This window comes from Corvus kubaryi, unplaced genomic scaffold (assembly GCF_017639235.1).
Source record: "Corvus kubaryi isolate FWS band 111438036 unplaced genomic scaffold, C.kubaryi_AGA036_p1.0 124, whole genome shotgun sequence".
NCBI lineage: Eukaryota > Metazoa > Chordata > Aves > Passeriformes > Corvidae > Corvus > Corvus kubaryi.
Window position 1 is genome coordinate 2,145,169 of NW_024580659.1, and position 16,480 is coordinate 2,161,648.

General features: G+C 39.8%; 1 protein-coding gene across 16 annotated transcripts in view; it reads left to right on the forward strand.

Moving 5' to 3' along the window:
- The window catches only part of PBRM1 (polybromo 1), a 56,360-nt gene that overhangs the window by 27,667 nt on the left and 12,213 nt on the right, over positions 1 to 16,480 (forward strand). For all 16 annotated transcript variants that reach the window (XM_042019428.1, XM_042019437.1, XM_042019412.1 and 13 more), the window contains 11 exons: positions 454 to 559; positions 1,766 to 2,408; positions 3,289 to 3,500; positions 4,290 to 4,475; positions 5,307 to 5,464; positions 5,941 to 6,207; positions 7,587 to 7,732; positions 8,024 to 8,181; positions 8,852 to 9,035; positions 10,222 to 10,432; positions 12,851 to 13,052. In XM_042019428.1, the coding sequence (XP_041875362.1) occupies positions 454 to 559; positions 1,766 to 2,408; positions 3,289 to 3,500; positions 4,290 to 4,475; positions 5,307 to 5,464; positions 5,941 to 6,207; positions 7,587 to 7,732; positions 8,024 to 8,181; positions 8,852 to 9,035; positions 10,222 to 10,432; positions 12,851 to 13,052 (2,473 nt within the window). The remainder of the gene's footprint in view (positions 1 to 453; positions 560 to 1,765; positions 2,409 to 3,288; positions 3,501 to 4,289; positions 4,476 to 5,306; positions 5,465 to 5,940; positions 6,208 to 7,586; positions 7,733 to 8,023; positions 8,182 to 8,851; positions 9,036 to 10,221; positions 10,433 to 12,850; positions 13,053 to 16,480) is intronic.

Sequence of the window (16,480 nt, forward strand, 5' to 3'; positions counted from 1 at the left end):
TCTGACAAGAAACTTGATCAGCTGCTGCACAGGACTTCATCACCAGGATTGGACTTGAAGACCCAGGACTGTTCTAGTCCTTGGTACCTTGATGGAATCACAGTAGTTCAAGGGGTCTTTCATTGCTCTGCAGAAGGGTTTGAGGAGGAATTTGATAACACAGCTGCCCCTTGCCATTTTGTAGTCTTTGAAATAGAAATGTAGCTTAATTGGGTAATTTCTTCAACATTTGTAGCTCTCTGATTTAGATGCTGTCATCAGTTCTGCTTTCCTGTGTAAGTCAGTTAAAATGAAAGGCTTATTTCTCAAATGTACACCTTAAATAAATTACTCGGTTTTGCTTTCAGCTTTTCCAAACTCAGATTTAAGTGTTTCCTAGGAGCTAGTTCTAAACTAGTCTAACCACAGTAAACCTTGTTTTGGCTGGATTTTGATTACTTTACTGATTAATAGGTGTACAATGATGCCCATATGCTGGAAAAGATCCTAAAAGAAAAAAGGAAAGAGCTGGGACCCTTGGCTGAAGATGATGATGTTGCATCCCCTAAACTAAAGCTAAGTAAGACAACCTTGTGCATTGCCTTGTCTCATTTCAAAACTAACAACACAGTACAGGTGAACAGATCTTCCTTTTAGAATAGACATATTCTGCACAACTGTTAACACTGACAAGGAAAGTAGAATTACATTTTTAAAATCTTGACAGCAATGGCATGTCTTTATTATACAATAGAATTAAGTTGTTGCATGTAGTGTTTTCTAAGAAAAGTAACTTTGAAGAAAAAAGACCTGGAAATGTGTGGAATGAGTGAGATTTAGTCAGGTAGTGTTATTCAAATGTTAGATGGTGCACTCTGTGCCCAGTAAAGTAAGGGGCTTCTCAAACTGAGCAAATCTCTTAATTTCCTTGGTTGAATGTCTGGGATTTTCACAGAATGATATAAAAAAATGTGAACTTGGTTTGATAGATTATTGAAAGCTATGAAAAACTTGGAAGTGAAGTTTCCCATGTCTGTTCCTAGAGCTGTTGCCCTTACAAAGTTGCTACTGCTCAGATCTTATGCTCTCTTAATATGTGTTCAGAACTGAGCAAACTGAGAAGGATAAAACTGCACAAAAAGCCTTAAAGAAAATAACTGCACCCAGTTCTCTTGCAAATTAAATATGTAGCTCTTAGGTAAAGTACAGGTGTAGAGAACTCTCAGGTAGAGTCTGTACAGTGCAGTAACAGAGATCCTGAGTTAATCAAAAGGCCAACCTGATAATCCCATGGGAGGCCTTAATTTACATTTTACGTGTAATAATCCTTTCTGATTTGCCATAAACATGTCATAAAGAAATCTGATAATATTTTGAATACTTAATTTTCGTGATAACAAAACCCCTGTGATGACTGGATTTTTAACAGCTGCAGGGAGATATTCATGTAGAGCTGTAAGATCAAAATGAGTTTAGAGGACTTTGTTAATGATGTTAGGTAGGAAAAGGTGTTTTCCGTGCTGAAGCCTGAGAAGGCCTTTGCCAGGTGGAGCGTGGAGCAACATATTCTGTGTTTGCCAAACAGAACATTAGAAAAAAAACTATACAATTATGAAAAATAAGGGAAGCTGCAGCCTGGGATGGGCTCCATGTTGTGAGGCTTTTGCTCACACCATGAGGTGGTTCTTCCATGAGCAATTCTCCGGTTTCCACTGGAGATGGACAAAGAAATGTTCCAGTTCTCAGCTTTGTAACTGTAACTTCTTTTTTGTTTTTGTCATCTTAGGTAGGAAAAGTGGCATTTCTCCTAAAAAGTCCAAGTACATGACTCCAATGCAGCAGAAGCTGAACGAGGTGTACGAAGCCGTGAAGAACTACACGGACAAGCGTGGCCGGCGGCTGAGCGCGATCTTCCTGCGGCTGCCGTCCCGCTCCGAGCTCCCCGACTACTATGTCACCATCAAGAAGCCCGTGGACATGGAGAAGATCAGAAGCCATATGATGGCAAATAAATACCAGGATATCGACTCCATGGTGGAGGACTTTGTTATGATGTTCAATAACGCTTGCACGTACAACGAGCCGGAATCTTTGATTTATAAAGATGCCCTGGTCCTGCATAAAGTTTTGCTTGAAACTCGGAGAGAAATAGAAGGAGATGAGGATTCTCATGTGCCCAACGTCACTTTGCTGATTCAGGAACTTATCCATAACCTTTTTGTGTCTGTTATGAGCCACCAGGATGATGAGGGCAGATGCTACAGTGACTCCTTAGCTGAGATTCCTGCTGTTGATCCCAACTTCCCAAATAAACCTCCTCTGACTTTTGATATTATCCGAAAAAATGTTGAAAATAATCGCTATAGAAGATTGGATTTGTTCCAGGAGAACATGTTTGAGGTACTGGAGAGGGCACGGAGAATGAATAGGTGAGCAAACCCTTATTTTTCAGGTATCCTTTATCACGAGTTTTGCATTTAATGTTAAACAAAGGCTGAAGGTTTTTTAAGGTGTTTGCTTTCTTTGATATGGGTGTTCAGAAAACTAAATCTCAAAAGCTCTGTCAGGTCTTCAGTGGAATGTTTGCTTCCATTAGAAAACAAGGAAGGAGTTAGTTTTCTGCCAAGAGATAATTTTGACAGCAATCATCCAAAGGAGCACCTTATGAAAAACAGGTTTCTGCTAACTTTCATACTGAAAAAATGAAGAGAGCTGTTCACTAACTGCTCAAACAATGACTTACTCTTTTGGAGCAACCACACTTGGATGAATTATGGTAACACCGTGCACAAAATATAAACACTTGCAACTTCTTGTAGTATTTTGCTTGAATTCAGTAGCCTTTTTGGGAATGTGCAGGTGAGAGCCTGACTGTGAAGGAGAGGAAGTAAAAAATTATCTTAAAACATCTACTAAGAGGAGTATGGATAATTAAAATAAGTCAGTTTTGTTAATAATACTGTTATTACTCAAGTTTTTAGAAGTTAACAGATTGTAGAGGTCCAGTGATAAGTAGCCTTGGTCACACCTTTGATTTTCCTGGCATTTCAGGACTGGTGTGTACAAAAACACTGGTTTGGGTAAACTATAATGCATATTGACAGTGGACTAACAGGTGAAGCATCACTTGATGCTTCATGGCTTGAAGTCAGTCTCTGCTGCTGCTTATGAGTAAGCACAGAAATCTCCTGGCAGAGTGAAGATCAGTTTTGATTGATCACAAAGAGTGGTGATTGATGGGTGTGTTTAGGCTCCTGCTTGACCCTGCACAAACTGTGTCTTTGCCCTGTTGCTCATGTTTTTGTACAGGACTGATTCAGAGATCTACGAGGATGCAGTGGAACTTCAGCAGTTCTTCATTAAAATTCGAGATGAACTGTGTAAAAATGGAGAGATTCTGCTGTCACCTGCTCTCAGCTACACCACCAAGCACCTTCACAATGATGTAGAAAAGGAAAAGAAGGAAAAGCTGCCCAAAGAAATAGAGGAGGATAAGCTCAAAAGGGAGGAGGAGAAGAGAGGTAGCTACCTTTTTTTCACGAGTTTTGAATGTACTAAATGAAAAATGTACCCACAGGTATGATGTCTACGTGAGCTTTGCCTGCTGAAAGGGCCTTAATAGTCTGCTTGTCCCCCAGTCTTTTATTTCCAGGTTATGAGACATTTATTTTGATCCTTTTCAGCCAGATCAGAGGGCTTTTAAAAAGAGATGTAGGTAGGTATTAACCCTATGTGAACTCCTTAATCAGAATACATTGGGGTACCAATATTATTTCAAGGATATTGTAAAAGAAAACTATAGTTTTTTACTTGAGCTTTCTGCTGATAAAAACTTAACAATGAATATTCCCATTGACCTTTTAGTCATTTTCTTTTTGACAAGTACTGGTGGTGTCTATGATCATGCTTTTAACACTGCTAAAGAGCTGAGGTTTGGTAAGCCTTTTGTGTTTTTACTTGGCTACTGTGAGTTTGAAGAGGAGTGGGCTTGCACTGTTTTGTAGGGCATGAAGCCTACCCTGGAGGTCCTTTATTTCACAGTTCCTGGCTATTTCTGTCCATGCTCCATTATACACCATATTTAAAGGAATAAATAAATTCTCCAATTGCACTTTTCCACAGAGAGGAGTAGAGCTGTTGGCAATTTTGTCCTTGAATTATCTTTCTAACATGGTTCATCTTCCCTCATAGATGTCAGCAGCAGTAAAGTCTGGTTACTCCAGGCTCAGAGTGAGGCACTGACATCAGGAATCTTGCCTAATATGGAAATGTGACATTACTAACATCTGGTTTTCCCTTCTTGAAATAAGAAGCTGAAAAGAGTGAAGATTCCTCTGGATCAGCTGGGCTGTCAAGTTTGCATCGAACCTACAGCCAGGACTGCAGCTTCAAGAACAGCATGTACCATGTGGGAGATTATGTGTATGTGGAGCCTGCAGAGGCCAACCTGCAGCCTCACATCGTCTGCATTGAGAGGCTGTGGGAAGATTCAGCTGGTAAGGATGTCCTTACTGCAGCAAAACAGTAGAGTGAAACTTAGTATTTGAAGCTTTCAATTTAATATTTTTTCCTCTGTCGATGTTACTTACTTTATTTGCAGAACTGTTTGGACCAGTGAGTGTTTGTTGTTGTTGTTGTTTCTGAGTTCCTTTATTCTAAAAGATATTACAAATAGAATAGAAAATTCTTGGAACAGCATGTGCTCTTTTTGGTGTTCATTTCTGCCTACCCTCAAATTGTAAACCTTGCAGGGATGGGATTCTGAGTGGGATGGACTCCTTGTAATTTAGGTGCAAACTGCTTTTCTGTGCTGAGAAATCTGAACCAAATCTGGGCACAGGTTTCCTTTGCTTTAGAAAAATAGTACATATTTGTAACTTCTTTATAAATCATTGTTTTCAATTTGAGTTTGTCACCATGTAATTTGTCATACCATAAAATGAAAGAAAGAGTTCTTAAAAAACTTAAAAGTTACCTGAGATTCTTTAAATAATCAGGTGATTGTTGTGCGGACTTTCAAGCCATTTCAAGGCCTGAAAGTCAAGATCTATGAATAAGAATTAATTTCTCCTTTATTTTGCTGAGTCAGGTTTTATTGGAGAAATAATACTTGGCAGGCTTTTTAAACCTGGTTTTCCTTTCCTGAAAAGTTTAATGAATATTGCCCTGTTTAAAAGCAGGTTGCTCTTAATATAAATGACTACCTGGCTATTTGATTAATCAGTCAATCTCTAATTGTTCTTACTTGGCTCATGCACTGGAGAATGTCATTTTACATTTTTTTCCTTCTATCTCCCCTCCCTTTTTTTTTGTTTTCTATTTGAAAGGAGAGAAATGGCTCTATGGCTGCTGGTTTTATCGACCAAATGAAACGTTTCATCTTGCAACTCGAAAATTCCTGGAGAAAGAAGTTTTTAAAAGTGATTATTACAATAAAGTTCCTGTTAGCAAAATTTTAGGCAAATGTGTGGTCATGTTTGTCAAGGTGAGAGACTGTTCAGGGTAAGAGTAATTTATAAAATAAGTAATGCTTTCTGCTATTTCCTGTAGAGCTGTAGGCACTCTAACAGAGACATTCCACTAACATCTAAATAAAATAGGTGGGCTGTTTGTATTTTCCTTTGCTTCCTGAGATACGTGGTTCACCCAGGTGATGGGAGTTTCCCTGTGCTGGTTGATTTGTGTTTATGATCACTCCCAACTTAGTGAGTGTGTCCTTTTTCCAAGTCAAAGCTCAGAAATCTTGTGAGGGTGATTTCAGGCTTCAGATCTTGTACTTGTTAATGCACTGGCTTGGTAAATGAATAAAACCTAATTTTTCTCACATGCCAACCTGTACTGAATTAGCTCCTTCTCCAAGGGTGGGATTTCTTGTAACTGAAACCATGAGAGGGAAGTTCACTTGTGTCTGTGGGATGTGGGTGTTGCTGAAATATTTCGTATTTTTTCTTCAATCCGCAGGAATATTTTAAATTGTGTCCTGAAAACTTCAGAGATGAGGATGTCTACGTGTGTGAGTCGCGCTATTCTGCGAAGACAAAGTCTTTTAAAAAGATTAAACTGTGGACTATGCCTGTGAGCTCTGTCAGATTTGTCCCACGAGATGTGCCCCTGCCTGTGGTCAGAGTCGCTTCTGTGTTTGCCAATACAGACAAAGTAGATGAGGAGAAACACAGTGAAACACTGGAGGACAGTAAGGTGGGAGAAAGTATCCTTCATCTTGAAAAGGTATGCAAGGGGAACGTTGATTGTATTTGACAGAAAGAGAATGACAAAATATTAGCCCTCATGGCTTGGGTTTCACCACATCCAGACACAGTAAAATAGAAATGAATATAATATTTCTGTTATAAGTGGTATTATAGACATTTGTAAATAAACACAAACAAAATGTAAATAGACATAACAGATAACAATAAACTATGTAAATGTTTGTTACATTCAACAGCCTCTTTCCTGTGATCATGTGAAGGGCTTGGTTGGGTTTTTTACCACTCCAGAAAATTACACTTTTACTGTAAAGCCTGCCCTAAGCCTAAAGAACCAGTAGAACTAAAAGAGTAATTTTAGTTCATGGCAGTGCTGAAATGCTTTATTGTGTAGCATTTCACTAAAACAGTCAGTAGCTAGGCAGCAGTAAATAATACATAATATTCTGTTGTTTGTGGCCTGTTTGTGGTTGATAACTAGTTTCTTGTCAAAATGCTTAAGAGTATTTCTGTCCAACATAGTAGATAAAATGTTTCATTTTTTTTACCTAGAGTGAGAAAATAAATAAATTTAGGTAAACGTATTAAAATAATTAAAATTTAATTAGTTGTATCTGAAATAAATTTAGAGCCATAAAAAAGAGAATCATAAAATATCATAAATCAGAAAAATCTACTTTGCCTTGAGTTCTCTAACAGAACCTGAGAACACAGTACCCAGCACACCCGTTGTCAGCTTTTGTCAGGCACTTAGTATGTGTATTTATTCACATTGTGACAGAAGATGGAGTTAATTCTCCTGAGAGAACGAAAACTCATAGGATCTTTTCCTTCCACACCTTGGGAGACAAGCCTGTGTTTCCTTGGCTTTCTGGAATGCCAGGCTGAAAGACGAAATGAGGAACAATTTGAGTTTTTACTAAAAAGTAAGAAATTAAATAGGGCAGATCAGATGGTATGACTTTGCAAGCAATACATGGAGTGTTCATATTGTATAAGAGAGTTGAATCATTACATTTTTTTGTCTGTTAGCTTGGCCATATATTCAGTTCTTGCTTCCTAAGCACATTAGTCTGCTTTAAACCATCAAAGCTGACAAGGCTTGGCTTGGCTTGGCCGGTTAACTTTGAAGCAGCAGAACAAAAAAGGACCTGTAAATTGCTATTCTGGCAAAATTAGAGCTTTGTGAAATAGGAAAGCTTGTGGCAGACATGGAGGGCATTTTTGACTTTGTAGTTTTAATTCAGGAAACTTTTGCACGTGCATCTTTGCTTAGTGCTTACCTGCTATTGTTAGCATAAAGATAGAGCAAAGCCTTTCACTGGTACTTGGCATCTCTTTATTTCTGTGCTTGATTTTCCTCCTTTCACACGTTTCTAAATGCTTTTTCTTCTGCAGGACAAAGAAGATGTTCCAGTAGAAATGTCCAATGGAGAACCTGGTTGCCATTACTTTGAACAGCTCTGCTACAATGACATGTGGCTGAAGGTTGGGGACTGTGTCTTCATAAAGTCACATGGGCTCGTGCGGCCTCGAGTAGGAAGGTAGGGGCAGCTTCTTTGTTTGCAGTTTGCAGCTGTAAAAATAACTTGGACAAAAGAGGGGCTGGTTGCAAAAAAATATAAAAGAGGATGGGGAAAAATGTGAGTGAAGTGTTACAAGCTCTTGATAGATTGGGGTGGAAGTTTAGCTGCCTAATAAAAACCTGGTTCAGTTGTACAGTTGTAATTGGCTCTTCTGTACTCATTTTCTACTGATGGTCTTCCTGAACATCCTGCTGCCTCATTTGGGAGGAATGGCCTTGCATTTATGTTGCTGGTTTGGTTTCTTTCCAGAATTGAGAAGATGTGGGTGCGAGATGGAGCTGCATATTTCTTTGGTCCAATCTTTATACATCCTGAAGAAACGGAACATGAGCCAACTAAAATGTTTTACAAGAAGGAGGTGTTTTTGAGTAACTTGGAGGAGACCTGTCCCATGACTTGCATTTTGGGTAATTATTAACAGCTTTAAATCTGATGGACAATTTCTTTTCGTACACAATCTGAAGTGATTGAAAGCTGTGTGTAGGCTTGATTCCAAGTATGTCTTTTTCATTGAGGGAGGGAGGAGAGATTATTCAGTGAGTTTTCAGTGTGCATTCCTGCCTATGGGACCTCTGGTGAGAATTTTCACTATAACAAAGCTTTTTTACAATAAGGGAATTGCATGTATGATATAAAAGTGAACAGTTTGCAGCCAGAGAACAGAAAACTCCACTATTCTTGCTTATTAGTATAATTACTCCAGTACATATTACCTGGGAAGCTGAAAGGAGGAGTAGGAGGTTGAAATCTGATTTGTTGCACAAGATGATGGCTGTGTACTTTGTTTTGGAGTTATGATGCTGTGATAAATACAGTAACTGACAGCGATCATGGGGGTTTGTTATTTTTGTGGGTTCTCTAGTTCTTTAAAAACATCCAAAAGCTGCATTAAGTTGCTGTAGGTTTCTTGTGAGTGGCATCATTTGGTTGGAATATCAATCGATGTATTTTCCGTAGTGCGCCAAATGCCAGGAATCTTCAGGCTTACAAGACAGGCAAAAAAATGGACTTTCCACACTTTCAACAAAAAGCCTGCAAGTGTGGCTGCCTTCTTACCCAGCTCTTTCATTTCTGCAGGAAAGTGTGTCGTTCTGTCATTCAAAGACTTCCTCTCCTGCAGACCAACAGAAATCTCTGAAAACGATGTTTTTCTTTGCGAGAGCCGCTACAATGAAAGCGACAAACAAATGAAGAAATTCAAAGGGTTGAAGAGGTTTTCACTCTCTGCGAAAGTTGTAGATGATGAAATATACTATTTTAGGTAAAAATGTGAGGGGAATGAGGGGGTCACATGAGCACTCTTTTGGATTGTGGTGGACTGGCAGCTAAGCCCCCACCCAGCCTCTTGGTCACTGCCCCACAGTGGAGTAGGGGAAAGAATCTAAAGGGCAGAAGAAAGAAAAACTCCTGGCTCAAGTTAAAGACAGTTGGAAAAGTGAAGCAAAGCTACATGCACAAACAGAGCAAAATAAGGAATTAATTCCCTACTTTCCATCAGCAGGCAGATGTTTAGTTGTTTCCTGGAAAGGAGGGCCTTGGCACATGTGATGGTTACTTGGAAAGACAAGTGCCATAACCCCGAATGTGCCCCTGTCCTCCTCCTTCCCCCAGCTTTTATTGCTGGGCATGGTGTCACACAGCATGGAATATCCCCTTGGCTAGTTTGGCTTAGCTATCCTGGTTGTCCCCGCTCCCAAATCACTGCCCAGCCCCAGCCTGCTGGGGCACAGAGTGGGGAAAAGGAAAGGCCTTGGTGATGTGCCTACAACAGGATGTGTTAGCCACAGTGTTGTCTCACAGAGCCAAAACACAGCACCACTCAGCTGCTGTGCAGGGAACTAACCCCATCCCAGCCTGACCCAGGACATCCACAGAAATCAGAGGTGTAATTTCAGCTAACCAACTTTCAGCACTCTTGGGAGGAAGTTCAGACAGCATCAGTCTTTTTGTGTTTGTTTATGTTATGGATGTTTGCTTTTTCTTCCCCTTACTTTAAGAAAAGTCATTACTTTATCAAGTTGGTACATTCTCTTGGATATTGTGAAAATACTTAAGTCCTCAGTATGGGTCATGAAAATCTTTTGGTGAACATTCATATTAATAAAATAAAATACTAAGTTCTAGCTTAAGTAAAATGTGAAATCTAAGGAAGATGTAGTGTTAACTGCCTTCTATTGCAGAAATTAAGTATTTGTATTGAAATCCCCTTCTAACTCATAAAAAATCCTTCTAACAAGTGACTGGAATGAAACACTGGCCATAGACACAACATTAGTTCTGCTCAGGGTTCTGAAAGGAAGCACAGGCACAGCTCAAGTCACCATTGTTTCTATATTGCTCCATCATAAATGAAGAAAAGTTGATTTTCTCTTCAAAAATAAGTTCTTTCTCCTGTAAGGTATGAGTGTGTTCTCAGCTGCTTTTTGTCTTCCTCCTCCACCTTCCAGAAAACCCATAGTTCCTCAGAAAGAACCATCTCCTCTACTGGAAAAGAAGATTCAGCAGCTGGAAGCAAAATTTGCTGAGTTGGAAGGAGGTGATGAGGACATGGAGGAGATGGGAGAAGAGGAAGGTGATATGACTGAAACGCCTTCTATGCCTCAGCTTCAGCCCCCCTTAGCCAGTGATTTGGATATAATGCCTTATACTCCACCACAGGTAAGGATTTTCCTTCGGGAACCCTTAAACCTTTATATTCCACATTCTTTTCCCAATCCAACTGAAGAAAGGAACAGTAACATTTTATCATATACACACAAAAGATTTATATTTCAGTCTATGAGTATATGGAATAAATTACACAAAACAGTTTTGGCATATCCAATATGATATCCAGATGATAGTGTTTAATTCCATTAAAATATTTCTAAAGGCAATCATTCAGCTGAGGAAAACCCAGGATACATTTCTGTATATTAGTGTTGTTTCTAACAATAAGGTTTTCTATGACACTTGTTCAGAAGTATCAGGTCTTTATATAAAATTCAAATATAAACTTTCTTACACAAGCCCTGGGATTTGTGTAACTGAGTGTGGAAGTGGTGTGAGGAACTGCTTTAGCTGGAAATTCAACTAACCAAAAAAGTTTGTTTCCTACTGGATTAAATCCTTTATCTCTGTCACCACACTCCCACATCCCAGCTAATGCCAGTCTTGAAGAGACAATAGGACTGATCTGCTGGGAGCAGGAGGGAGTTTCAGACACTTTGGTGACCAGCAATGTCGATTTCTGCTTCATTACACTGCAAGGATGTGACCCCGGGGTAGAAATGTGTTTGGATGTCATGAAAGAGTTGCTGAAGTTGAAAGCTTTTGCCTGGTTTAATGTGATGTTTGCCATGTGGGCAGCCACCAAGTGCATCCTCCCTTGCAAGGTTTCTCACCACTCTTGTTTAATGTGCTGAATTTTATAAGCAACATGAAAACTCTTGAAGAGTATTCCAAATAGAAATGGAATTTTATCTAGCAACTATTAAATCCCAGAACTTTTAAACTTTTTTTTTCTCCTGCCAACAAAGGAGCTCTTATAACACCTAAGGATGAGAGGAGACAAGACAAGTGAATATGTGGTATTGTGGGGCTTGACAGATAGGTGGGTGATGCTTTCCTGATGCAATTTGCTGTGAATGGAGTCAAAGTACCTAAAAAAAAGATGGGCAGTTTCATTCTTTTCTTCAACAAAATGGCTGAGAAAAGGCATAGAAAGGGGGTCCTGCTTGATTTCTTCTTTGAGCAAGTCTGAAACTAAATAAGCAGTTATCTGACTGCGTTGGAAAAGACTGTTCCTTTGAAACTGTGTGTATGGGAGATGTAAAAGAACAGAGAATGCAAGAACCAAATTTGGAATTCTTATGGTTTCTCAAAGTCTTGTTTGCCCTTCCAAACTGGTGGGTAGGCTTTTCCATGAGATTACTGTTACCCAAACTGGTGCAAGAACTATAAAGGCTAGAACAGCTGGTAAACTTGTAGCTCTCTATTTGCAGATGTATCAGAGGCCAAATATAGAATTAGATTTCCTTATTTTTGATTTGAGAACTCTCCATCTGCCAGAGCGGGCTTGCCCAGGAAGTCAGGATGGAATTGTATGTATCCTGTGTATCATCCCAGACCCTGTGTGGAGTTTTCTTCACTTCATCCACACAAGTTGTCTTTAGGTTCATAATGAAAACTTTGCAAGTTAGTACAGTGCAGTTTAGAATCACATTTAAGTGGGCCTCAGTTCATCTTGCTTAAGTTGATGAGCATCTTGGTATCCCTAAAACTTTGTTTTTTAGCTGAGAGAAGAGTGTTGAACTGTGGGGTCAAAGCAGCAAGTAGAAGGAATCAGTAACATGGTCAGAATTTCAGGAGAGGAGGGAAACAGTTGAATATATTTTTGTTTTCTTTTTTGCCTCCACCAGGTATTTGGAAACAATGACACTTTTCAAGATGTGACAGATTTGTAACATTTAGGGTATGAGAAAGGCCTTTTGACGGTTTTGATGTGATGATACATTTATGGGTGTTACTGGTCAGACTATGGATGAATTATGGTCTCCTGTGACAAATACAGGCGGAAGGGCCTTCAAAAAGGGGTTCCAGCTGTGGTATCTCACTATAGAGATGTCAGAATAGATTAATTTTTTGATGGCTGAAAACATCAAGGAGCTCTCACCAGGAGCATCCATAGTAGGAAAAGCAAAGGAGCAGAATTTTTGTTACTCATCAACATAAGAACATGATGTGAACCTCTTGTGCAGGTAAACAGTGATCAACAATAAACTGGGCTTCGGTTTTTCAGGGAGAAATGGCTACTTGCATAAAGAGATGTGAACACTGGAGAGAAAGGAAAGTCTGGCAGGCAAAATAGCATTTAGAAGGTGGAATGAGGGAGAGTGAGGATTGCAAAGGTTGAGGAGGAAGTGGGGAAGCATTTTCCTAAAATGTGTGATGGCAAATAAAATATTTTACTCAACTTGTGTTGGCAATGTCTCTGAACAGCTCAATGGATGAAATCTGTGACATAGCACAATTCCTTGTGTTCTCTTCTGGCCTCCTCTTTTGTACACTTGTGGTCATAACTGCTTTTTCTCACAGTCCACTCCCAAGTCTGTTAAGGGCAGCACCAAGAAGGAGGGATCAAAAAGGAAGATCAACATGAGTGGGTACATCTTGTTTAGCAGCGAGATGAGAGCTGTGATTAAAGCTCAGCACCCAGACTACTCCTTTGGAGAGCTCAGCAGACTTGTAGGAACTGAATGGAGAAACTTGGAAGCAACAAAGAAAGCAGAATATGAAGGTAAGTAAAAACTGAGATGCTGAACTCTTTTCTGCCTTTTTTTCTTTCTCAACACTTTCTGTTGTTCAGATGACAGGCTTAATAAAAGAAAATATTTATGTTTGTGTTCTGGACGTACCTTAATGAGAAGTTCGCATAGAGAGATGACTGAAGAGGAGCAAAGAGCATGTTTCAGTTATGTAGAGCACAACTGATAATTTAAATGTCTTTGCCACAAATAACCAAATTAACAAAGACCAAGAAAATGGGGATAAGTTAGAAGTAAGGGGGCATGAAGCCCCTGGGCTAGAAGTCAGTTGGAAAAATATTTTGTGAATGTTTCCTTAAGGACTGGGGGGAATTTTGGACAAGAAGCTCTTGAGAGCTGTAGCAGCAGGTAAGAAAGGCTTATAGGGGAGTGGGGAAAAGTTCATTATTAACAGTACTTAGAGTCCTAAGAGGCTTGTACTGTACTGTAAATATGACTTACTGTTCAGTACAGTATTAATCAACTGTTGTAACTGATTTTATTGAGAGATTCATATCCTGAAGTAAGCCTAGGAATATTTCATAATCATGAGATACTTTAGACATATCTTTTGTCCCTTTCCTCCCTTCTTTTCCTTGATTCCTTCCCTCCTTTCCTTTCTTTGCTTCCCTCCTTTTCTTCCCTCCCTCCTTTCCTTCCATTCCTTCCCTCCCTTCTGATAAATAGCCATAGTGTTTTAACTTTTATTTGATTAAAATAAAACACAGCTGATCTTTAACAGCCAGCCCTTACCCAAGCCAAATACATGGGTTTAACATCCATAGTTATTTCTCTAGTTAATAGCATGTCAACACTATTAACTACTGTATTGATGCAATTTTATTGAAAGAAAATGCTCCTTTGGATAGGAACATTTCAACACCCTGGAAAGTTATGGCCCAATTAAGTTACAACTTTGTAAATGAGATTTGATAGGTTTTCCGCACACTCGTAACTTAAAGGCAGCTTTGATCTTGAGGCTGGAAGCTTGCATGCTGTCACTGTCCACTCTGAGCCACTTCAGTCCTTTCTGAATTTTCAGTAGCAGCTCTTTGCAGTTCTGGAGGGTAACACAGCACTCTTTGCTCTGTGCAAGTTTGCTTTGCAGATGCTGCGAAGGGAAACGGTAACGCTCTTTCTTTGTGAGAGTACTGGGGCCTTCTGTAGTTGCTTCCTTTTACACCCTTCTAGGTGCATGTATGATCTTTTTATTGGTAGATCCCTCCTTTACAGCCTCATCCTTCAGCAGGAGGATGGCTGGCATGTCACTGCTTCCTTGCTTAGAGCAGCTTAAAGTCCTGCCCTTCTGCAGGAAGGCTCTGTTTGTCCACTGTGTTAATGATTGTCTGTGTACTTCCATTTTAATCTTCCTTCTCAATTAAAATTTTCCAAAGCTTTTGGGGTTTGAGCTGTAGTTTTCCTGGCTTTGTGTCTACCCCGAATTAGACTTATTTTTGCTTTTTTTTGAGGGGTTGGGATGCGGTGACAAAGTGTCCAAACTGTGTTTGCTTACCATATGTGGAAGGAGAGAAACTCCACTCCTTCCACTGTGAGGAGACAAAATTCATGTGTTCCCTGGTGTGGATGTGAGCCATGGAGCAGGGAGTGGGCATGGTTTGACACCTCAGTGAAAAAGGGCTCTTCCGTTTTCTGGTGAAAAGTAGTTTACATTTTAGATCTATTTTGACCCACTGAAAATTTCATTTGGTTTGTGTGCAGCGTATTATTTGGTTTTTTAGCAATAGTTGAGTAAAGAAGAGGCTGTGTTGGAAGTGCCTGCATAGCTAGATAAAGTAAAATAAAAGAATGCATGGGATTGAGGGAAAGGCCTGTTTTAAGGAAAAACTCTGTTCAAAGCAGAGGGTCTCTCTCCTGTCTCTTGAGATGTGTTGGAAATGTTTGAATGATCTCAAGTCCTGGCCTATGTGATTTGGGTTTAGTATTGAGTATTAGGGTGAATGCTCTAGGCTGAACTTTCAGATACCTCCTGCAGTTCCCTTTGGCAGCGTTACTCCATTTGTTAGTTCTGTGGCAGTCAGGGCATGGATAGGGGCTAGATAAAACTTAAGTACTGTCCTACGTCGGGTCCCTCTTCAAACCTTAGTACTCTGAAGTCTGATAAAGCTGAACACTTAACAGTAATTTCTCATTCATCAGAGTGTCTCTTATGCTTTTGTCTGACCTTTTTTTTTTTTTTAGCTGGTCAAAAGTAGGTGAGAGTCAGAACAACTCCTTGATCTTTTCCCCAAGTGCTTGCTGTGCTCTGGAGAAGATTATCTCATTTTTCTGCTTCAGGATCTACCTTTAAATATCTTGTGTATTTTGTGCTCAATCACATCTAAGTTGCCTGTGTTAAATGTAGGAGTTTCTCTGCGTCGTCATCACTCCCTGTGATGCCATGAAGATTTTTTGCCTTTTCTTTTATACCCCTGTTATACCTTTTTTACAACTTCTGTATTCTTAGTGCTTTTTGCCTACATTCTTGGACTTGTTTGTCAAGCTAAGAGACTAAACATTTGAGGAGCTTCGTAGCTAGGGATCAGTGTGCCCCAGAGCCCGATGCCCTCTCCAGAACACATTCTGTAAACTAAGATAGAACCATCCAGGGGAAGGCTCCTTGGGGAGGGGGGTCTCACTTGAGCCTCTCATTAGAGAATCTTTGATAGATATGCTAATTAATAAAACCTGTAATGTTATACCAGATCTTTTGGGGGGGGTATTTGGCAAGGTGCATTTCGATGCATATGACCTGGACGTGTGCACCTAAGGATCCTTAAAATAAATACCAAGGTAAAATCCCTTTTCCCCTTCTAACCGTGTTTGACTCTTGATTTTAAGACCAGGAAAAGGCATCACCTGAAATTGCAGAAGTGGGAAGAAGGAAGGAGGTGCCTTTGGAAATGAAACTGGTCTTTGAGTGTGTGGAAGTAGTGCTAGAAGCTGCACAAACAGGTTCTAGAGGAGTCCAAAGTGTGATAGACGTTTGAAGTCATGTCCTAGGGGAAGCGAGTAACACTGGCAGGGTGCATAACTTAATCTCCTTGATGAACTTCTTCTTAGCCTTCCTTTGACAGAGGACCTTGATTGCTTGTTTAGTGGCAGTTTCTGTCTTTCACCAACTGCAAGAGAGCTCATAGCCCTGCATTCACTGTTGTTAAAAATTGCTGGAGATGTATCCTGCGTCCATTTATTCTTCCTTGTTCCTCATTGTGCCAGTCAGACACAACGTTCAGAGTATACAAAGCAGGGACTTGCACACCCCCAAAGCACCTGGAGTGTGGGCATTCAGTATATCTCCTTTTTTGTTTGTTTGGGTTTTGTTTTTTTTTTCTTCTTCCCATGACCCTTTGCCCTTCCCTTAATATAAAATTGTCCTCTGGTCAGATTACCCTGCAGTAGATCTTTTGTTCTTGCAGTCACA